We start from the raw sequence: 24,820 nt of genomic DNA on the forward strand, positions 1-24,820 counted from the left end.
AGATAACATGTTCACATTTTGTCTCAGTCACACAGACACAACACACAACCTCCCACAGTGAGAAGCTAAACTGGAAAACATAAATAGATTCATGAAAGAAAAGCCTGACTGAATGGGGACTTGATGAATAAACATGTAAAGGTTATTTATATAAATTTATTTTTCTGCATTATTCTTGGTAGGTACTGATGTGACATTCTCTATTCATTTAGAAAACTAACACAGCCTTCAGCTTTTTATGTTTTATTTCGTTATTCTTAAATAAATAATACCTAAAGAGAGGTCTATTTAATTTGAGGAGTTTGATTTCAAACTCATTTATAGATCCCCTTCAGAAAAGAAACTAATTTGACTTTTTTTTTTTAAATAAATCTGTTCATTTCATGAATCAGTTTTTGAGCAATAATAATAGCGGATTTAGGGAGAGTTTGTTCCCTAAATACATTTGATGTTTCAAATAGATTATATCATGACCTCACTTAAGGCTAAAGGCTCATTTTATTCATCCATAACATCATGAAAATCACAAGTAACCAATGCTGGCTACAGAAGATATAAATGCTAGTAACTATAGACAAAAAAAAATCAAAAACATTCAGGAATACATTGAATATTATGGCATCTACACCAAATTTACCTGCATTTTAATTTGATCCTGATCAGATTCTGTTTAAAAGGAAAAACAAATCTGACATATTTCTAATAGTGAAATGATTCTGCTCTCAAAATCAAAACCACTTGTAAACATCTTTGTTTACACTTCAGATGAGTCACAGATCTACACCCACAACCATTTTGTTTCAGCTTTAACCTTAACGGCCATGGTGAACAATCAGCCGTCATACTTATCTCATCTTATAAACACTTACATAACAACAGTATTTTGCTTTACCAGTGATCTGGTGGGAAAATGTGGTCAAAGTGAAGCATAAATGCAACTTGTTTACAAGATGGGAATACAAAGAAAAAGAATCAAAATTGCCAGGAACATTTTCTAGTGGTTGGTTAAAATAACTAGTATAAAAATAATTTATTAGTGTTGTAAGTATCAGCTCCTTTATGTAATATGTGCATGTCAGTATTTTCTTTTTGTATCTGTTGTGCTTCCTTTATCTCTCTCTCTGTGTGTGTGTGTGTGTGTGTGTGTGTGTGTGTGTGTGTGTGTGTGTGTGTGTGTGTGTGTGTGTGTGTGTGTGTGTGTGTGTGTGTGTGTGTTTTCTGTCTGCCTGGTTGTTGAACAAACTCCAGAGAGATAATACTCCCTCAAAGCCCCAGTCTGTCTGGTCAGTCAGATGTAGAGCTGGTTATTTTTAACACTGCAGGGGGGTTGTTCAAGTATCAGAGAGGCCAAACTCCCTGTCTGTGAGTGCAGAAGCCCATCTCACTTCTCCCTCTGTGTATTCTTTACCACAGCGGGATCATTCCAACTGGCTCGGTAGAGACAGAGGGATTTGTTCGGCAGACAACTTACACTGAAGAAATGTGGAGATAAATTGGAAAGGGCTGATAGCGGACAGATATAAAGCCACAGAGGACACTATGCAGACACAATTAGGCTTGAGGATAGATCAGTGAGAGGGCTAGCAAGAGGACAGGTGATAAAACCAGGCACAGATAAAGTCCCAAATGCACCAGGTTAAAGCCTGACTCACCTCCTCTCGAGCTACATTTTCAGGCAGCTGGGTGTGTTGGCATAGAAGGCCGGGTCCTTACATGAGAGAAAACTCTGGACAGATCTGGAACGAAACAGTTTTTGTGATCTTTGGGGCCAGGATTGTTTTATGCACTCTCTCACAAACATGCAAGCAGCTGTAGCATTCTCAAAATGTGATACAGCAGCTGATATGTGATCAGATAAACTGTAACAGAGGAAATGTGGCAGGCAAGGGCGGACGTTTTGTTTCAACGTTGGGGGGGGTTGGGGGGTTGGGGGGCACACATGAAATGGGATTTGAGGGCCCGCCATCAGAAAAGTTTGGGCATCAAACAAATCCTGTATTCTGGTGAATTTACGTTATGCTCGGTTTAGTATTTTAAATGACACAAAGTTTCCTATATGTTCGTATGATCGGGATGTGTCCCCCCTGAAATCTTCACCTGTGGTGGCAGGCTCTTTTTTATGCACGCAAAATTGGTCTCACAGGTTTTGATCAAGGGACAGCTGATGGAAGTATAGATTAGACAGCTGCAGTGCCCAGAAATTATAACATCAATAAGGGATTTGTTTGACAATTGATCAGCCATTGAATACGGATGATCAGACACATGGGTTTGTTACAGACAAGCCTTATACTGGTGCTTCCAAAACACTTGCAGGAAGTCCCATAGTCACCTACTGTGCATATATCAGCTTATCCTTGCTGCCTTCTCACCTACATCCATAATAAGAAGAAAGGTTCAGGCGTCAGTCACAGTCATTTTGTAATCCATTTCCATTTGCTTTGGAGGACGATGTCATGCCTGATTTCAGATGTCTACTTTGAATGGAGGGTCGGCCCAGTTTAAATTAAAGTCATGAGTTTAGGGATTGACCCTTTGTGGACACTTTAAAGGAACAACATGTTATCAGTCATCGAGATGTTCACTATTTCTACTATTGAATTCAAAATTATCTTCATCCAAGACCATTTATCATGCCGTGAAAAAAGATATTTCATTATTTCATAGTCTCAGTTGTGGTGCCAGCTGAAGTTGGCCAGTGAGACAGAGTTTGTTCGCTGAATACATTTTTTTTTTCAAATTGATCATTCAACAAAAGTCCTGTCTTGAGTAATAACCTAAATCAGGCTTACATAAACCAAGCATAACCAAGTTAACCCTATTTGATGAAATATAACCACTTTGTATTGTTTCTGTTTGTGTCATTGAAACCAATAATCAGATTGGAAAAAAAATAATTTACCCAACAAACTTGTTTTGGCATAATCTTTAGGATGTAAATTGTTGTAATTATACAAAACTAAACCAATATTGTAGCGAAGTAGTTCTAATTTAATTATTTCCTATATACAATTTTAACTGAAATCAGATTATTAAATCTTTGCAAAAATAATTTGAAGGAAAAAAAACAAAGACTTCACCATCTTTAACATTGCCTCTATGAGTGAAATGAGAGTGAAATGAGATTTCAGGATTTTACTTTTTTGTTAGGCCTAATCACAGTGTAAGGTAACAAGCTAGAACCAGTTTGTTCCTTCAGTATATTTTTGTTTTATATGTTTATGTCATAAATAAAACCTTTTTTTTATGATATAAAGGTCCAGTGTGTGGGATTTAGGGGAATGTTTTGGCAGAAGTAGTATATAATATTCCTAACTGTGTTTCCATTGGTTTATAATCACCTCAAATAAGAATACTTGTGTTTTTGCTGCTTTAGAATAAGTTGTTAATATCTACATACAGAGTATAGAGTCTGACATGTTTTTCTAAAGTGGCCAAAAAACAGACAACCCATCAGTGGCTTTAGATAGGGCCATTTAGGTTTTCATGTTTTTGCTTCGGTCGCCGTAGTTCTCCTAAATACTTTATGCACAGGAGAAGTTTAAGTTCTGCAACCTAGACCTGTAAACTGCTAGATGCTACTAAATCCCGCACACTGGGCCTTTCAGTAAGAACTTCAGTTTATGTTTGTTTTTTCCCCCCTGATTTTTAAAGGATGAATGCAAAAATTAAGCCATTAACCCATCTGAGGGGCTTCATTTCAAACAAATTGATATATCCTTTGACATTGTCAGCAATAATCACAGTGGAGTTTGACCCAGTTTTTTCCTAAATATATTTTGTGTTAAATAGATCATTAACCAAATGCACTGTCATATCTGACCCCAATGAAGGCTAAAGGTTCAGTTTATTCATCCATAAAATCATGACAAACACAGTGCACCCATCATTATCCACCATGAGAGACTACAGAAGATAGAAATGCTAGTAAAGATATTTAAAAAAAAAAGCAATGGATTTAACAGTATCTGCACTATTTTTTTTACCATATGTTTTGATCTGACACAGGGTGAAACTAGATTATTTGTGACACTTTTAGATAGATTTTCAGGAAAACTATCTAAACCTCTTAATATTACCTGAAGTGTTATTTTTAAATCTTTAATATTTTGTAAGTGACAATATTACTAAATAAATACTAAAAATGCTTGTAATATTTAGATGGTCGCACACAACAGCATAAGTCAGGATTTAATGGCAACTGGTAGCCAAAAAACATGTTGCTTTTGCTGCAGAAAAAATGTCCCATTACATTGAAATTTTTTGTCCCAAATTATCTGAAAGCAATTAGTTCGCATTTAAAACCATTTCTTGTAAAAAGTAAAGTGAATTGTGAAAATTGATTAAAAGTCAAATGATTAATATAAAACGACATCCGAAAACCATTTTTGTTGATATGCCCTTGTTATATTTTATATCAACATGAAATAATCAACATGCCACATGGCTTTTCTTGGAAGTTCTGTGATCAGTGAATTCTTTTAATCTTTGGTGTGCTAGTAATAGCTATCTCAGAGCAATAAAAAAAAAGATTGTTTTATGTAAGGCACAATTGTAATAACAATGAATAGCATGTCTGATGACTGGCTGCTAATTATTTAAAGAGCCCAAGATGTTTAACCTTATTTGTCATATTTTAACAATAATAATAATGATTATTATTATTTAAAAAATAGCACTGTGTACATAAGAACATAAGAGAGTGCAAGTTCAAACATACAATTTCATAAATAATTCCTTCTATTGTGGAAAAGAGAATTAAGCTCACATAGACAGACTAAAATTAAGAGTAAAAGAAATAACCGTACCTAAAAGCAGATAAGACGCTAATGGAGGAGATTATGACATATAAAACAGGTTCAATGCCAATAAAAGAACAAACTCTTGAATTTAAAACAGGTAAAAGTGCAAAGTATATGGAAGCGCACAAAATAGTCAGCTGGATAATGAAAATGTAATGATAATTGCCAAATGTCTGAAAATACCCTACTTCACCCTAGACATTATCCACTCAAAAAAGATACAGATATTTTGATAGTGCTCCCTCTGTCTTTTGACAATGTTAGACTGGAAGATTATAATTCACCCAACATTTTTGTTTACACCACAGAACCGTGACCTCGGTGGCAGAAGAGGACATGCAGCAGGCAGCCCTCCCCTTTAAACATGCACACACACACACACACACACACACCTCTTTAAACACGTCACTCGCCAGGCTGGCTGGCTGGCTGGCTAGTATTTGGCGGTGTGGTGTGTGCGGTCGGACTGTGGTTGTGTTTCAGGTCTGCTCGTGTTGATAACGACACACTTCGGACGCATTTCATCGCGGAGAGATGGGAATTTTGAAGAAATGGCTCTGAAAGAAATTGCCCTAACGCTGCTGGCCCTGTTTGGCTCTGTGGCTGTCGGTAATGGTAAGTTTCATGTGAGCACCTCTCCGGCTTTTGTCTCGATGTGTTTTCCTGGACTGGGCATCGCCTGTTGTCGCTCATCGTCATGGCGCTCTGTATCGGGGATTTGGCTAACCGTATCTAGCTAGCGTCGACCTCAAAACCACAGTCGCTGTTTGCTTGAGTCAAGAGTCACGCTTTATTCCATTTCTCTGATTGTGATTTGTATTGACTGACAAAACGCGAAGTGTTTAATGGTCGCTAGTGAACACGGAGCAAGTAGCTAAACCACAACAACAACATGGTGGGGCTGTTTGTTTCGAGGCGCCTGCTAACGTTGCCGGCTAACTGATAATGAACTGTTAAAAGTTGAATATTTACGATATTTGTGATTCGTTTGTGTGCCATAAAACTGAATTAAAATCGTTTATTTTTATTGTTAATTACGTCGCATTTGGTACAGTGATTTCGGCGGATATAACCTACAGTCTGCTGTTGATGTTGAAGTTATCTGTCGCTGTTATGCTAGCATATTTACAAAACAATCTCCAGGCTTGTGACTGCTTATCACTGTGCTGCTGGGGGACAGCACTCTGCCATGATAGCAGACATTACACATGTGCAATATGGTCATTTAGATTTCCCTCACATGTTGTGTGCACTGGAAAGAGCAGAAAAGAGACGCTGAATGAAGGCCTAACCTACTTTGTGCATGAAATGTGTTTTCATGAGAGTAAACACTGGCAACTCTTCCATTGGTGTCCATTTGTAAGGAGTGAAAAGGCTGCTTAGTGGCCTCCAGCTGAAAGTGAATGCTGTCATAGGGTGACAACAACCGTGCATTCAGCCATCCCAGACACAAGTCAGAGTTGAAGTCTGGGTTCATTGTGATGGAAATGTGGCAAGTGGGGTCTTTTGAGGCGCCAGTGATGGGGCTGCCTCAGTCTGAATCCTCCCAGTCTGCTGGGGCAGCTGATGCCCAGCTCCACACCACAGCCTCACATGGGCATATGTTGCTCTGCTTGCTTCTAAAGCACAACTACTCATCTTTGACTTTAGTCCAAAACCCAAACTTCAACAAGGTTTTATTGATTTTCTCACGAGGCACAAGTATGTTTTTGGTTATGCAAACCTCCACTTTTTTACCTACCATGCTGCAACTTGCCTCTCTACAGATAAACTAACCAATAAAAAGACAACTCTGCATGCCAGAATAAATATCCTGCTGTGTCACCTATTAAAGTGCATGTTGTGCTTTAAACAGTTGAGTCATCAGTTCAAGAATCATAAATATGCCTCCCACGCTCAGTTTAGATAAGGGTGCAGCACACCAAGGTGGATCATTTAGCAGGGTTCCTGTGGATCTTTATAAAGTCATAACAGGCATTGAATTAAGTAATCTCAAAATAAGACCTTAATTGGTATTAAAATGTCTTAAATCAATCATTTTAAAAGTTTTGAAAATGTGCATGGAAATTAGAATTTTATAAGTCTTTTTTCTGATGTTGCATTGTAAAATCTCAAAATAAAAACTCATTATGGGAATTACAGCAGTGAAATCCCACACTCAAAAACAAAACAAAAATTGCCAAGAAAGCTAACAATTGCCAGGTATTTCCCAGTTCTAACTTAAATTTGTCTCTGGTGGAATTTAAAAAATCTTAAAAAGTATTACATCTAACTTGCCCAAGCTGTAGGAGCCCTGAGTTAGTTTAAGGCATGCTAGAAATGATCACACCTGAGTGGTCAGTTTGTTTGACTGGGTTACTCCAACATTAACAGTGATGTGTTAGGGGAGAGTGGGGGTGGGTGTGTGGCCTGAGCAGACAGGGGGTGATGATGGGTTTGTCCAGCTGGCGGGGTCTGTCGTGTAAGGGGCCCACAAGTCTGTCTGGAGCCATGGTTTCACGCCACATAATGGATTACACCATGCAAGGACAGAAACCAGACAAACCTGAAAGTAGCTACACAGGAGCAGATTCCATGCCTGTGGCAAGAAGTGTAGTATGTTTCTTGAAAAGACTCTTTCCGTACAGGTTTGATGAATTTGTCACGTGTTGTTGACTTCGTTAGAATTAGGAGTCACTAGTGTTATGGGCATTACATGCCTGTGTGACGCATTCTGCCTGGGTGCGTTGAACACAATAGCAATGTGATATGGGCACTGTCAACCACACTGCTGTGAGGTAGGGCGCGTCCCTCTCTTTCTCCTTTCCTCATGCCCTTGCTATTCTCCAACCCAGTAATACTCAATTTACGGCCCGCAGGCCAAATCTTGCCCCTGAAAGGGTGCCGCGTGGCCCCTGACCATTTTCTAATTCACGTTAAAAAGAAAGTGATTTATCCTGGGAATTGTTTTTGTACTTTAATGTGCCTGCGTGCATAAAACAGCATCAAAATAGAGCGTTTATCAAAAAAAAGTGCCAGTGGAGGATCCCCTGCACCCGTGACAGAGGTCCTAAGCCCCTAATGTACTAAATTCCTAGAACCATCCTAAAATCCTAAAAAAAGACTTAAAATCCTAGAAATGTCCCAAAGTCCTAGAAGCATCCTAAAATCTTAGAAATGTCCCCAAATCAGAGAGATGTCCAACAAATCCAAGAAACATCCTAAAATCTTGCTAAAATTCTAGAAATGTCCTAAAACCCTCAAAACATGGATGGAGCTGCTGCGACTGGTCCCTGACCTGTCATTTTACAAAAGTGTCCCCCAAGCAAAGCAAGTTGAGTATCCCTAATCTAACCCTGTCATGTAAAAAGACTGGTGCTGTATCGGAATTTAATCTGTACTTTATTATCGGTGGTTCCACTTCTGCTTTCACTTACTCACTGCCACCATCGGGTGCTGAAGGAAGCTCTAGCACGGGCTGCGTTTTTTCTGAGGTTAAAGGAAGGCCTCTGGTTAGATGAGCTCTTTCTATCTGTTGAACTCTGCACTCACTTTCAGTAGTCCTTCCACATGCTATCAAGACTGTGCCAGAGTCCTGTCATTCCCTGATGTGCCTCTGTGTAAAATCAAAGACGGGGCGATTGGAAACAGAAAAGTCCCTACTTCTCAGTTAGCTCGGGGAACTGCCTGTGCAGAGCTGCTACAGGTGCTGTTTCATGTCAAATTTGATGTGAATGAGTTCAGGTGGAGGAAGTGTGAGCTAGTCAGATGTGAACATGTGTACACCTGCCCATAAGATCAGAGCCAAGGGAATGCACGAAGAAGGTTGAAACTTATTGGGTTCAAAGTTGTGTGTCTGTTATGAAAGGAGACTTTGGACAGGGGAGGAGGGGTGGTAATAAGGGCTTAATGTTTAAAAGGAGAAAGTTGTTTGGTGTTTTTCTTAAATGCGTAGCAGTTGTCGAGGCCTGTTCGAGATAGACAGATGTTTTGGCTGCCGGATCCCTGCAGCTAAGTTATGATTAAATGAAGTTTCACGTCTTCTGTGTAAAATGTCAGGATATTCCCTGATACGGACACCTCCACCTTTACAATATCTGTGTTTACTAACAGCTTCTATAATGTGGCACTCAGACAGTCAGGGTCAAGTCAGGTCTGGGGTGGTCTAGTTTTCCCTTCATAATGACCAGTGCAGTTAATGACTTCCATTGGCCTGGAGGCACAGGGCCCTAATTGCTACAGCAGACAGCATAGCCTCTGACTGACCCAGCTCTGCCATTACTGATGTTGGACCACAAGGGATTACTATCACCGCAGAGCCAGCAGTTTCACCTTCGGTTGCCCACTTCTCCATACTGTTAATTAACTCACAACACTTTGTCTTTGTTAAAAGGATTTTTGTCGTCTGTCGGTGGTAAAATGACATCTGCTTTTTCTGCCATACCTTAAATGTTGCCCTACTTGGAGAGTTGTTATTGTCACAGGACACCCAGACAGACCCTGTAGCTATGTGAGTTCACGTCTATAGGGCTGAACCTGACACCCGTCCTCCATTGCAGGCCTCTTTGTAGAGGTGTTTGATTTGTGTTCTTGGCAGTTGTAAGAGTGTAGATTAGACTCGCTCTGCATCGTAATTTTCTGCTTGAAGGTGTGTAGTCTGTTGATTGGTGTGAGGGAAGGGCAGCTGGTAGGAAATCTTTTGCTTGGGGAATGTAGTGTCAGTGTGAATTATCCAACTAATGCTGAAAGTACAATTTAAATCTCTTTTGCCTATCCCTAGCCTCCATGGTGACATTGGCTTTAACAGAAGCTGAGTTTTTCTCACTTGGTTTCACCTTTGCAATAAACTTCAATGTTCAAAATATGTTCCTTTTTCAATGTAATGTAAATGTTATTTTATCAGGAGCATTTGATTTCACTTTTAATGGGGCAGAACTCTGTGATGTTCCCTGTGTATTTCCTGCATCAACACAGCATTAAGTGCCTAACTTTCCGATGATGATAACCAGAGGAAGTTGTTTTGGTTACAAAACATTATTAAATAACATCTCCTTTTCCATACTTGCCAGTTGTTACATACAAATTAAAAGTTTTTGAATGAAATAAATATTCCTGATTTAATCAGTTTTCTTTGGTGAAAGTTTGTTTGTTTTAATTCCATTTGGTTCTGTTGGTTGTTTACACCAGTAGTTTTCAACCAGACAGCCAGGGGTCCTTAATGGGCTTCCAGGGCTGCAGAAATATGGGGAACGCATAGTTTATTTTTTACTATTTACAGAAGTGAGACCAATGTGAGTAGCAGTCATAAGAGTGACAATAGGTCTCACTTCCTCCACGAGCATGTCCTTAGCTGACAACTATAGAATTAGGGTCTTTATCACATCTACCAACCAAAATCTTTTAGGTTGGAGGTCCATGAAGCAAAATATTATTGCATGGATACCCTAATGTTTATCAAATAAGGGGCACTTCCCACAAAACAGGTAGGAAACCAGTGATTTGTACAATGAAAGTATGCATCACCAAAAAAAGAAAATCAAAATGTGATTCAAGTAAAAGAGGGTGTAGTACAATATGGAGTTCTCCTACATTATTGTTAGAGCTGGGTATTGTTTGAAATGCTATTTTTTTTTCTTAAATTCATAGTTCCAGCACTGATACTTGATGTCTTATTTTTTAACACCTTATTTAGAAATGGAAACATTTTGCTATAAAAACACTCTTATTTAAAATAGACGCCAAAGTTCTCATTAACATGTGCCAAGCGTGAAGGAGAACTAGTGGCCAATGTAATGGGGCCTATCTAGAGCCAGTGTTTGATTTGTCTTTTCTGGGCTGCTCTAAAAACAACATGGTGGACTCTGTGGAAGAGGACCTGCTCCGCATGTTGATATAAACAGCTCCTTTAAAGGCAGCAAAAACACAACAATTCTTATTTTTAGGTGTTTATACACTAATGTAAACATGGTCATAAATATTAAATACCATTTCTGTCAATAGATGCTAGGGCTGCCCCCTGAGACTTGGAGATTTGAATCATCAGTCTGAGTTCCCTCAGTCAACTGAGATTGCTACAAGTCGAGCTCTGAGGGGTTTTTTTGTTGTTTGTTTTTGTGCTAGTCAGTGTGCTGTGCAGTGTACTTATGGGGGCGTTTTGGGGACTTCAGGATTCTCTCTTCTGCTCAGAAGTGGTGAATTTACAGCTTGCAGCAACTTAATTCAACATAGTCTCCTGCTTTTGTTTGACATCTAGTGTCGGCAAAAAATGCTGCACATTGCCGGTCCGTCGATAGCGCCATTAGATTGTTAACTATAATACATGAATATCACTGTTCCACTGAACGTCCTGCTGAACCCCGTTCAAACTTTAAAACTCTTCATGGGATAAAAACCCTGAACCGTCAAATATTCCTATTGAACGGCAGAATCTGATTTGACTGACATAATTCTGAGTTGGGTATAGCCCCCCAAAAAATGCCCCTAAATCCCACACACTGGACCTTTCAGTTAACATTTGATGTCAGCCTTTTCTACTTAATGTTCTTTTGCTCTGTACATAAACATTGTTGAGGTTTGATATCCAGCTGTATCTGTTGCCAAAATAAAACTTTTTCAGCAGTTGTAGAAAGACAGTAAAGGGAGAAACTGTTAAGTCTCTGGTCTGCTAAGACTCAAAGGTTTTTAAGCTCAGGTCACATGGCAGAAGCATTGTCTCAGAGTACTGCAACATACCGGGGCATTACAGAGGCAACATTGACTGTTTTGAGAATTTGAGCAGCAGTATGAAGTCCAAAATAAGCATATTCTCACATTTGTGTGCTTTTGAACCGATCCAGGGCAGCAGACAGCCAGACGGACGGACAGGATGGGATGTAGCCTAGAGGGTGGTGGTTGGTAGAGATAGTAAGGCAGCCTCTGCCCCAGAGACTTCACTTTAGAATCAGATCAGTAATCTGACCCTGAGATGCAGACAAAGGTAATGACTTTCCTCCTTCCCCTAGCATTGATTAGGACACAGTTGCGGTGTGTATGTGCACCAGTGTGTGTGTGTTTGCACTCACACTGTCTGGTGGCGTCTGCTTGTCTTGATCAGCTCTCAGTCTGGTATCTGTATGGATCTAATTTCAGCCAGTGCATTTTGGTAATGGTGCTCTGCTCCCCGCACACACGCATGTACCCGACTGCCTCTGTCTGCGTCGCTTAGCTCCCAGACACCCGCTGTTTGTGTGTAACCCTGCGCTGTGCATGTGTATTTTCCACAGACTTTATCATCTTGCCATACTAGAGTTCAGTTCACCCTCTGTTTTGACTGGGTTGCTCCGCATGAGTAGGTCTGAACTACACAAACATACACTCAAAACACCATCATCGAGGTGAATGTGTGAAGGTGTTTGGAGTGGGCTCTGCTGTGGTTTTTAGTTGGGTCCAAGTTAAGGCAATGCTGGTTATGGCAACAATGTTTTATTAATCCCTTCCTCACTGTGTCTGCCATTTCCTGTCTCAACATGAACGGAATGATAGGAACTTCACTCACATGCAGCTCAAAGGAGTCGCTCGTCGCACTGAGTTCTCCTCTTTTTCTCCACTGTTCCCTTTTCCTGTTATTTACCCCCTCCCATAAGTCAAAGTCTAGACTGGGTTTTAATGACGGTCACAGCTGGTCACTTGGGCAGACCCCAATCGCAGCTGGGGGGCCCCTGCTAGTCCCGCTTGTTACCCCCTCTGCCCCCTCCCCTCCGTATTGTCCCGACCAACAACATGGGACCAGCCCCCATCCTGTCTGGCCCAGAGCAGCCCCCAAACATTGGGGTTGTTACTGTTTTCCCTGGCCTGTCCCCTGTGCGCGCCACCCATCCCCCATCACTGCTCCACGCAGAAGTGCGCTCCCCCACTGCTCTTTGTTCGTGCAGGGCCAGTCCAATCCCTCCTCATGTCGTCTTAATCTCCACACAAAGGACCAGTGTAAAGACCACCAATTATGTGGATACAAGAGCAGAGTTCACTCAAAAACTGCATACACCCAGCCTCCACTCAGATCCATGTGTATTTAGTCTTGATATTATTCCTTCAAGTCCTAGCTTTGTAACACTCCTGCTCTGAATCCAGTGAGATATGCAAAGCACTGTGCAAACAACATGGAATTTTGGTTAATGCCAGTGGGCCACGAGTTCAGTGCCCTTCCTGCCTTGCATGACATTAATTTCAAATTTACCTTTTATTTTTGAGGTTGTGGCTTCACATTATGTCATCATTTGACAAATAATGTTAACAGCTGGGTGACGTGATAATATATTCCCTGGTATCACAGTGATTTGTCAGCCAGTGGAGGTTTCCCTTTAATATTTCTGGTTGTATTAGGTTGTAATGGGCAATGTTGCAAATCAGTGAGCAGGACTGTTCTGTCACAGTATTGAATTTTTGCCCCAATGTGATGAATGGCCTTAATTTGTTTGGTATTTGGGTAACTGGATCAGGCTATTTTTATCTATAAATGGTTTCTATCTCTATCAATATATAAAGAGACACTCTATCATCAATTTTCTCCAAGTTGGCCCCCCATACTGTCAAGGCTTGTTTGTGTGTTAGTAGGGTACATATGGTGTACTCACAAGGTAGCCTTTAACGAAAGGGAAGACTCGCCACAAACCAAAGTCTTGGTAGACCACAAACCATCCGTTGCAGACTCAAGAAGGAGATGTGTGTGTTTTTCAGCCATGTTTGGTTTCCTTCCTGAGCTTCTGTCTGTAAGTCTGCGCACCATCTGTCTTACCACACACTGAGTCTCCATGATGGATGCGCCTGTTTCGTTTTCAGATCATGGTGTTCTTATCAGATCACTGTTACTTTGTTGCAGAAAATTGGTGCAATGTGTTTTTCGTAAGAAGCATTTTTGTAACCTTCAGTTTGTTTCTCATAAGAAAAATGTAGCACAAAAATCTAGTTACAATGGTGTGGAGTGGAAATAAAACTGTATGAAAATTTTATTACATGATTATAGGGAACAAAATGATCAAGCTTATCAGTATTACTTCTATATTTTTAAAGTGTGTGTGTGTGTGTTATTGCTTTTTAGATAGCATTTTGGTTTGTCGGAGGCCATAAAGGCCTGACGGGTACGATGTGTGACACAGCAGCTATGTATGAGGGATTATTGGGAGGTAATCATCCACAATCTCAGAGGAATTGAGGATTCAAAACTTCCAGATGATCAACTCAATTTTTGAAGAGTTATGAGGTGCAATAACACCTCTTGTAACGCCTGCTGCATCATGCCCAAGGGAGCCAGTTCCTACAGACAAGTGACCTTTAAAAGCGAAAAAAGTGTTTTCATTGCAGTTTTGCAAAATAAGGCTTTTATGAATCGCCTAAAATATCATCTAGTGGAAGCATAAAAACTTTTTTTGCAAGACATTTTGCGTTCTTTCAAAATTGACATGTTTCCATCAGGGGTATTTTATATTCGCGTTTTCAATTTTCGCAATTAGAGCATTAACGGAAACCTGCTTATTGCAAGTGTGTTGTGAAGAACTGGTTCTTTTAAGTGAATGTTTTTTCTTGAAATTGTTGCTTTTACTTTGGGGATGAATTGAAAATGCCTCCTGTCTGGACTCACTAGCTGATTGATTTATTTCGCTGAGAACCAGTAAACATCAGGCCTACAAAAAAGGAGTCTAATGGAAGAAAGTATTCAGGTTGTCTGAATTTGATGATGGATATTGAGCGTCATCCAGCTTTCCAATCTACAGCTGTTACTGTCATCTGTTTTATTTGGCTAAACTATTTGCTCCATTAATGCTGCAGATTAGTGTGATGTGGCACACAGCTTGTTTTTCTCTCTTTATCAGGCCCAGCCTGCTTCACCTCCATGTAATCTGCAGGAAATTCCATCTGCATGCGAACTGTGGTGAATTTGGACACACTCCACCAAGAGTTCCTGCCACTTTTCCGCTCACCTCCTGGAGAACAACGCACACACAAACGCTAAACTGATGAGAAATATTACTGAAACACATGTTACACAATTCCAGTTACCACTCAGTGGACAAGCATAGACACATCAGCATACACGCTACATGCAAAAAATGCTCCCACACAGATTACAACCTCCCAGAGTTCAGTAAAGTGGAAACCACTCCTATGACACCAGGGTTTGTGGTTTTGGCCACTTCATGTTACATAGTGATGATACAATAACTGTATCACTCATTTGGGAGTTGTTTTTCTTTCTTTTTTTACTGTACTGTACAAGAGCCTAATCGTGTGACGACTCAGATGGTTCAAGAATGCGCTAAAATCTGCTGACACCTTTTGACAGAGACCAACGTCGGTACAAAGAGGGGAGATCAGTGAGCTCATCTGGTCAAAGAAACCATCAGGATAAGACAGAGGATTAGTGGAAGCTTGCCACTCTTAAAATCTTTTCTTTCCTCTGGGCCAGGCATTGTCAGTGGTCCAACCACTGCTGAGCCTCCTCTTTTTGAAGGAGAATGAGGATTGAAATTCCTCTCTGCTTTGTGTCTCCTCCTGTGTTGTTGGTGGTGTGACGATCTTGTCTTGGCCAAGTCCACAGCGATTAGTCTTGAGTGGTCTAGCCTTTGTTTTCCGACCGAGGACCAGCTCTTGGGCTGTCACGCCTCACTCGCGGACCTGTTGTCAGTCAGACAGTTCATCATTATTTACCACGGTTGAGCTTAGCTGCTTCCATGTGTTGTTCCCACGTGAAAACTGGTCCCAAAATCATCCAGCCTTGTCTGGTTCTGCTATGCACTCTGTTTGGTTGTAGCAAACCTTGGAAGAAGCCTTTTGTGCTGACCTTACTCTAAATGAGAAGCATGTGTGCTATGACTCAAAATCACATTTCACTCCAGATCTAATCAGTTTGCAGTTTCTTGCTCTTGTCGTTGCCCAGCCAACTCTGGTTTTGTTTTAGATGTGGCAGATTTGTGTGGACTTTCTGGCACTGACCTCATTTGTGTGTGTAGATGGACCACCACAGTTTTTATTATTATAACGGCTGGAGTTCTTTTGTGTCAGCTTTAATAGGTCCCCGTGCAGGAGTGTGCTGTGTTTAATAAAACTCCTGTCTCATAAGCTTAAACAGTGGCAGCTCTCCGTGTCAGAGAGACAGAGGAGAGGAATGGAGCAGAATGCTGCATTGGGGATTTGGCAGGAGCCCTCTCCCCTTGTTGGGTTTCACTTTGTCTGTCCCACTGGGCAGGTCTGTCTCCACCCTGCGTGTTTGGGTTCATCTGCAGTGGAGGATCTGATTTCAGGGCTACCAGGGCCGTCTGGCTGCTGCTGCTCAACTCCAAGCTCTGTGTCTGCATGTCACAAAATGCCTACAACTGAATGGGACATTAGACGCTTTACATCCTGTGGAAACTGTGGGGTTAGCTTGCCCCCTGCTGGATGTGATGAAGTGAAATGGATCTAATAAACTGATATTTATCAAACTCTCTCTGGTCTTTTCCCATAGCTCTACGCTGTAACTGCACAAGCTGTGAAAAGACGGGCTATGAGTGCGAGACAGATGGCGCCTGCATGGCCTCCACATACTACAACCATGGAAAGGAGCAGCATGTACGCATCTGTATCAACCGGGACAACCTGGTCCCCCCTGGACAACCCTTCTACTGTCTGAGCGCTGAAGGCCTGCTCAACACACATTGCTGCTATGTAGATTACTGCAATAGTATTGAAGTCCCCGGTGAGACTGCGTTATCAAACATCAGAACACTTTCAGTTCAACAGTGTTTCAATTTAAAGTAACCACCTCTTTTTTGCTGTCATTTTGCCCTCCTAGTCCCAACAAAGGAGGGGAACTGGGAAGCCTCAGCGAGCTCCTGGGGGCCGGTGGAGCTGGTGGCGGTCATTGCAGGGCCAGTGTTCCTTCTCTGTGTGCTGCTGATGGTTGGCGTGTTCCTGTTCCAGTATCACCAGAGGGCCTATAGTCACAGGCAGAGGCTGGAGGTGGAAGACCCATCCTGTGACCATCTGTACTTGGCCAAGGACAAGACCCTGCAGGACCTCATCTATGACATGTCCACCTCCGGATCAGGCTCTGGTCAGTACAAGCTGCCCACCTGATGTACTGAAAATAAAGTGTTTTGTTTTGGACATGGACATTATCCCGATCTAGAATCTAATGAGTACCTCTACTAAACCACATGTACAAAACAAGTCCACTGTGAATGTGGGCTGATGTTTTGTTTGTCTATCTACCGCCCCCTGCAGGTTTGCCCCTGTTTGTGCAGCGGACAGTGGCCAGGACCATTGTGCTGCAGGAGATAATAGGAAAGGGTCGTTTCGGTGAGGTGTGGAGAGGGAAGTGGAGGGGAGGAGATGTGGCGGTGAAGATCTTCTCATCTAGAGAGGAGCGCTCCTGGTTCAGAGAGGCTGAGATCTACCAGACAATCATGCTGCGCCACGAAAACATCCTGGGATTCATTGCAGCAGACAATAAAGGTGAGGAAGTTTGTGGGATGTGTGGAGACTTGGACCATTCACGTGCGCATTTAGAATAAAAAAAAATATATATATATTGTAGAGATGAATTTCAAGTCCAACCACAGGAAAGCAACCGTAAGAATTAGTCTTTTCAAAGCGAAATGAAGAGGAGGGACAGGTTGTTAAAAAGGATTTATATTTAAATCATAGCTGTTTAGAAAATAGAGAAATGTAATTTAATAGCATGTACATACTCCCACATATAAATGTAATGTTTTTTTCTTTTTTTTCTGCTCTCTTTCAGACAATGGTACATGGACTCAGCTCTGGCTGGTATCAGACTATCATGAGCACGGCTCTCTTTTTGACTACCTGAACCGCTACTCTGTTACCATTGAGGGCATGATCAAACTGGCACTGTCAGCAGCCAGCGGACTGGCACATCTACACATGGAGATCCTCGGCACTCAGGGTGAGACAAACTTCATTTCTAAGGAATAGATCAACCACAAAATGATCAATTCCTCACCCTGTGTTATGTTGACTTCATAAAGGAAGTTTTTTTTTTTTGGATGCTCATGGTGAACAAAGAATCCAAAAACTGAGTTAATCTGGAGAAAATGAGGGCCGCATACAACAACAGCAAAATTATATCAAAACATTGATACACATCAAAACACATTCGATTACAACCTCTCACACAACTTGTGCATTATATTCAAACGCATGCACTTGTCCAGTGTTTTAAATTATGTGGTTTTAGTTAAAATGCTTGTGTTTGGGAAGTACTGATCATACGACTGAATACATGAGACTTGGATTACATTGCGCAAGTTGTGTGAGAGTTTGAAAACATGTTTTTAAGTAGTTTTTCTGTTGTTCAACGCAGCCCCCATTTACCTCAATTCATCAAGATTTTTCTCCATTTTTGGACTCGGCATGTGAGAAAAACAATGTTATTCAAAATTACAATGTAACACAGAGTGAGTAATTGATAATACACATGGTGATTTTTTGGGTGAGTTCATCACAAAATGACTAAATAAACAGACAGCCGGGACATGAATGTGCACGCAGTTGTTATTCACATTCAGCAAGCATGTGCTCTTTCTGCTGAGCTCTCTTTAATGTAATGATGTGTTGTCTGTTCTCCTGCAGGTAAGCCTGGCATTGCTCACCGTGACCTCAAGTCTAAAAATATCCTGGTTAAGAAGAACGGCATGTGTGCAATAGCTGACCTCGGCCTAGCAGTCCGCCACGAGTCCATCACAGACACAATCGATATAGCACCGAATCAGCGCGTGGGCACTAAGAGGTAAATGTTTCTGTACAAATTCACTCAAAAACACTAAAATGGAGATATGTATTAGACGTCCTTCAGGGATAAGTAAGCTGCATTCTGTATTTGTCTCGTCTACATAAAAAGATCAAAAACAGCAGTGAATAAGGTATCCCTTTAACAAGCACACTCCTTATTTCTCTGTGCCACAGACCTCCTTGGTGTCCAAAAACTATTAAAATGCATTAATGAGGCACAGTATTAAACTATCTGACATGTTTATTCATTATCCTCATTGATGCTGTTACTCATTGCTGCTGTTTGTGTCCATTTTCAGGTATATGGCTCCAGAAGTTCTGGATGAAACCATCAACATGAAACACTTTGATTCCTTCAAGTGTGCCGACATTTACGCGCTGGGCCTCGTGTACTGGGAGATTGCGCGTCGCTGCAACGCAGGAGGTAAGACCACAAACATCAGCTGGAAACTAAATGACAAAGAGCATGAAACCAGAGACTGAAAAGGCTTCCTTACTGCAGGTATCCACGAGGAGTACCAGCTGCCCTACTATGACCTCGTACCCTCTGACCCCTCCATAGAAGAGATGAGGAAGGTGGTGTGTGACCAGAAACTGAGGCCAAATGTGCCCAACTGGTGGCAGAGCTATGAGGTATTTCACACCCTATGTACACCAACAGCTGCGTTTTTCTAAAAATACATTCAGTGGATGTATAGAGAGGCAGTTGGGCATTATCTGGCTGGACAGTACAAGACGTCCTGACATGAGGTCTTGAATACTGAATGCTAATATCTAAATCACTGTTGTGGGAGAGTAGATTAAGTTACGTTGAAGCCTACACCCCATTTTCTTATATCCTCTCATAATAATTAATACTATGTTTCACACAGGCCTAGTTTTCCCGATCTTGGTAAAAAGCTCACTGTGAGACCTGATGCTTTAAACCGATAGATCAGAATTTTTAAAGTGAGGTTGTATAAGGTACTTATTCATAATCAGTGTACCACATACAGTAGATGAGGATCAACATACCCCCACTTGGGAAAAGCAGGCAAGGTTACTGCCATGCAAGCTAAGCAATGTATTCCTGTGGACGAGACGGGAAACTGTATTTCAGCCACCTTAACAATCATCAGTTACAGTGAACACTATATTGAGAGTATTTTCACAGTTTACCGTGCTGCAGATGGCTCTCTCTGATGTGGAAGCTGTTGATGGCTTCAGTTTTCCATCTATGCTTTTGCCAAAGCCACCAGACCCACTAGATAAAAACAGTCATTTTACCTTGTGGAGCAACGGAGCTGCTGGTTAACCCTTTGACCAGTTAGTGTGTTTGTGTTATTGTAAGACTTTGGTTAATCCAAACCCATTTAAACGCCAGTCACAATAATACAAAATACCAACTGATTGACAGGTGTTCTGCGAGGTAAAATTTTTTCTCAGTTGAAGTCTGGCTTTGACAAAATCATAGATAAGTTTAACTTTGAGTTCAGTTTCCCATCGGAAAGTGCTCTCTCCTATAAGGTAAAGCCATAAGCTGTAAATAAAGATGGACAATTGCCCCGTACGTAACCTCGCTATGCTGAAGTGAGGTTAAAATATCCCGGATACAAGCGTTGCCATCTTGCGAGGGTGATGTCATTGGGAGCCCTGCATCATGAGCAGCTCCATTGAATGCGAGCTCATGGATTGGCTGTCATGGCTGTCAATCATGTTGGAAAAGCCCCCTTTTGTATAATTTAATAACTCATTAAAACCAAACAAACTTATCATGAAAACAAACACTTGAACAAACATCAGGGTGATAAGAAATACCTTCAGAGACAGAAACAATCTTTGGGGAAAACTTATTTGGCATGTACTTTGACTTTTTATCCAGCCCATGACCATTCACTAACATGGAGGGGCGGGTCTTAGGACCTGTACTGCAGTGAGACACCAGGGGGCGATCAAGACTGAATAATCTCACTTTGGGGAAGCTGTCGTGTTGTCCATCTTTACATACAGTCTATGGGCAAAGCAGTGAAAATATTCTTAATATAGCAAACAGTTAAACTGACAAGTTTTGCTGCTACCCCTGTCCACAGCCATACATTACTGCTGTCACGACTCCCACCTGTTTCTCCAAACACGTTGACCGTGATCGACTGTATGTTATACACTGACTTTGTACCTCATACAAGTCCACTTAAAAAAAATCTGGATTATCCTTTAAGACAGAAGATGATAGTTGTTTTGTTTCAAGAAATATTTAACAGATCAGGCTGAGTTATATAAACAGTTACACATTTATTAAATGATACACAAAATATTAAAAATACTTCCATTAAATTGAATAGTGCCATAGGTGGGGTAATAAAAAAATTTAAAAAGTATTTTATTGTTGTTGTTATTATCATTCAGCAATGATAGTAAATCTAATAGGGCTGCACCCGAATTATGTCAGTGTCAGTTGAATCACATTTGGCTGTTCATTACAAATATTTGACGATTCATTTTGTTTCCTTATTAAGTTTTGAACGTATTAACTTTTGAACGGGTTCAGCAGGACATTTGGTGTGACAGTAGTCACATCTCTGACTTTCAAGGGGCAGCCCTAAAATCTAACCAATGTTTCCTTTCCCGCAGTCATTACGTGTGATGGGGAAGATCATGAGGGAGTGCTGGTACGCCAATGGAGCAGCCAGACTGACGGCCCTGCGCATCAAGAAGACCCTGTCTCAGCTCAGCGTGGAGGAGGACGTCAAGATGTGAGCCGCCAGGCAGCAAAAAAGGCGCGCTGGAGACGCACAACCAGACCACACTCCCATAGGAAACAAACACTAAAGACAGACTGCAAATGAAAACCCTGCCAGTTTTAAAGCCACACTCCAAGTTGTGACGAGGCCTACCTCACCTTTTTAGCCAAAACTACTGAGAGTCACCCTCCCACTTTTGACTTTTCTCTCCCCCGCGCCCCCCTCGCCTCCTTGTTTCTCGTGTCTCCTCCCTGTTCCCTTCGGCCTCCCCTTCTCCATGGGCCACATCACTACAGCACTACCACTGTTAATATCATCACACTCAACCTGTTTTTGTTTTCATTTCCCATGGCAGGAATTACTATTGTACAGTGATGGGATTTTTTTTAAAAATCTTTTTTACCTCTCTGAAATATGTCCCATGATGGACTTCTGTTGTCCTGAAGAGTCGATAATGTTCTGGGTTCATGAACAATAACACTTCATATTCTGTTGGCCGTGCAGCATCACATCGTGCTGCTCCGAGTGTGAGGGGGGAAAGAGGCTAAAGCACTGTTTCTAGTCGTGTGTAAAAGGTGTCTGGACTACTAGCATGTTTCTCTGGTATCGGCTGTCGCTCATGAGACAAATCCAGTAATGGGGCGTTTTGTAATTAGACAGCCAGATTTGCTTTTTAATCTGTCACCTGAATACCCCTCCAATAGAAACGAGTTGCACTCAACTGTAGCTTCCTCATCATGTGTGACACCCCCCGGTATCACATAACGGATGTGGTCCAGTCCTGGTGTTAGTTTTGAAATGTGGCAGGGATAATGTTTGGGACGGTTTTATTTATTTGTCGATAGTTTTTATTTCATATTAATGAACACTGTGAGACGATTTGTGACAAGCCAGAGTCGAATACGACGTGAAAATTAGTTCGGTCTTCACCAACTTTCAGGCGTTAGATTGTTGCATTCATTTTAATAAGATACTGAGCGAGGATGTAGCCATAAGCCCTGCGTTGGTGACAGGCGATGACATCGTGCACACTGAGCAAATAAAAGGCGTATGAAATGGCAATGAAAAACAGTTTTTTTTTAAATATATTTTTGTGTTTTGTTTAAAGACATCATGATAGGTGTTTTCTTTTGACATTATTAGACACTACTGATGATGGGTACATATGTTTTGTATATAAAACATGCATTTTTTTTTTCCTTTTTATGCCACAAGCATCAGTGTGACATGTGAACAGTGATTTTGCTTGAATGGTACTTTCAGAAGTTTTTTGTTTTGATCGGTCTGCATGGTTTCTAACTGTGCCAGGAAATAGACTGTGCTGGAATTTATTTGCTCCTCTCAAGGCAATTTGGTGGTACTACTGATCCCAGATATTTCTGCTGCATCCTGATTATTTTTTTTTTTAAACGTATGACTGTTGCTTGTTGAGTTCTTTTCAGAGCTCGGTAATGCAGATCTGTTTGTCCTCCGGGGGTGACATCTCTCTCTCATTGACACTGGAATATTTAGGAGCGTCACATAACCTTGAATTCTGATACTGCCAATGGCTGTTCATTCAGAAATAAAGACAGCTGCTGACAGTTCACACACAGGGAACATATGGTTATATGTGAAAAGTAGTTGAGACGTTTTACCCTCAAAGACTGACATGCTGTAAAGTGAAACTGCATGTTTTCATTCTACTTTGTCGTCTGCAGACAAAACTATGAAAGTATTACACTGACATTTGTCACCGTTGGGCTCTGCACTGTTATGTCCACATGGACTTTAGTTAATGTTAGTTATGTCATCACTTGATCCAGAAACCATGTGTCATGTTAATATCCATTTTGCATGCTGTCTCAAACACTGGGTCCTCTGCACTGAGGTAGATGAACTTAAGTCTTTTCCCTACCTGTTGTTTTCATTCTTCCTTTTTGTTCGGGTCGTTGGCTGTGTACCCCAGAAATGTTGCTGCTACTGTTAACATGGGTGGAAGTTCAGCGGGCAGATCGGAGAAGGAGAGCTGGGAGGGAAAATAGGGAGACTGCTGTCAGTTGAACCAAAATTGTCAAAAACACTCCTGTCCATGTTTGGTTTGTTGCCATGGGTATATGACCATCAGACATCCTGTTCATAAGTAATACTTAAAAGATTTCAAAAATCATGTTGTGCAAATCTTTTCAGAAGTAGTTAAGTGTATATAGATGATATACAATAAATTCCTCTTTTTCTTATTTTTGACTTTCACTGTGGTGCTCATTCAAGGTGTCGTGCAGTATTTTTATTGTCAGCTGCTGATCATGTTATAGAAGATTAACATGTAGGACAGGATAAAAAATTTAAAACAAGAGACAAGATTGTCATGCTGAGAGCTCAAACCTCCACAATGGCAGGATGCTCCATCTCATAGTGTTAACGAAAGTGAAAAATTATTTTTCACCAGTCATAACGTTAACTGGTGCACCAGTCATATCTTGTTGGTTAGTCATATCCAGGGTTGGAAAATAACTTTTTTGTCGACCTGCTACTTTGGCTGGTGGACAAAATCTACAAGCCACTCAATAGATAACCATTGTTGTTTTTGGCTGGTGAGTGAAGCGTATCTAGCAGCCACTGGTATATTTTACCAGCATTTGGCTGGTGACTGGTGCTTATATCCGACCCTTATCGTAACTCTTGGCTCTACATCAGTAACTCTTGGCTCTACATCACACTTTTAGACCAGGCGTAAGGCGTACGTCCAGTTGATGACCTCGGCTCTGATGACCATGCTACCTGAAATATATCAGAAATCTTCCTACAACATTACGTCCTCACCTCTGAGCGTCACTCTTCTGGTGGCCCGTAGGCAAAGCGTGGAGCCGCAGAATGAAATAGAAAAGATAGAAAGAAAAATAAAGAATAACATAAATTTGATGTTATTTTGTTTTTGTTTCCTTATTTATTGTATTTTTTTTCCCTTTCAAGCAGATAATGAGGAAACAAATGTCTATTTTCAATATTTGATTTATACAGAAAAACAAATAAAATTCACACTTGTTATTTTGTTCTTTAGTTTGCCAGATGGAATTGAATAATTGAATGAACGGATGTTACACGGCCCCCACTGCACTGGTCTTTTCAAACTTAAGTTGCATAGTTAATGGCACCTGTGCATTAACTGAATATTGTTACATGGCCTAGGTCAATACACAACTGTGCTCTACTGCTGCATTGAATCCAGTTTGTACTATCACATGAAGAGGCAAAATCTCCATTTAGTTGCATTTGATATCCAGATTTCTTCTAAATATATTAAGCTATATTTGTATAAAATTTGATGCTTTTATCTCAAAATAAGCTAGCTGTTCCGCCCCACTAAAGGGGATTACTTAAAGTTTCCTTGGTGTAAGCTAAGTCTACATGTTAACGCAGTCCAGCTAACATGTATCATGTACATTTATCTGTGTATACATTTATTTTTCCACCAGTGAAATAAGAGTCTGTTGACAGTCGCCTTACTGGCATACGACGCCGACGTCGGCTAAAGACACATGAACATACCTGGACATTTGCGGTAAAGTATCAAAG

At 41.0% G+C, this 24,820-nt stretch overlaps 1 protein-coding gene across 1 annotated transcript; it reads left to right on the forward strand.

The window, feature by feature from the left end:
* The first annotated feature begins 5,239 nt into the window (after nucleotides 1-5,239).
* On the forward strand, nucleotides 5,240-23,484 carry acvr1ba (activin A receptor type 1Ba). The gene is made up of 9 exons (XM_042491583.1): nucleotides 5,240-5,417; nucleotides 16,258-16,488; nucleotides 16,585-16,845; nucleotides 17,016-17,246; nucleotides 17,533-17,700; nucleotides 18,387-18,543; nucleotides 18,845-18,969; nucleotides 19,048-19,178; nucleotides 21,156-23,484. The coding sequence occupies exons 1-9, from the start codon at nucleotides 5,354-5,356 to the stop codon at nucleotides 21,279-21,281; spliced, it is 1,494 nt and encodes a 497-aa protein (XP_042347517.1). The 5' UTR covers nucleotides 5,240-5,353; the 3' UTR covers nucleotides 21,282-23,484.
* Nucleotides 23,485-24,820: the final 1,336 nt, after the last annotated feature.

The sequence above is a fragment of the Plectropomus leopardus genome, chromosome 8, assembly GCF_008729295.1.
Source record: "Plectropomus leopardus isolate mb chromosome 8, YSFRI_Pleo_2.0, whole genome shotgun sequence".
NCBI lineage: Eukaryota > Metazoa > Chordata > Actinopteri > Perciformes > Serranidae > Plectropomus > Plectropomus leopardus.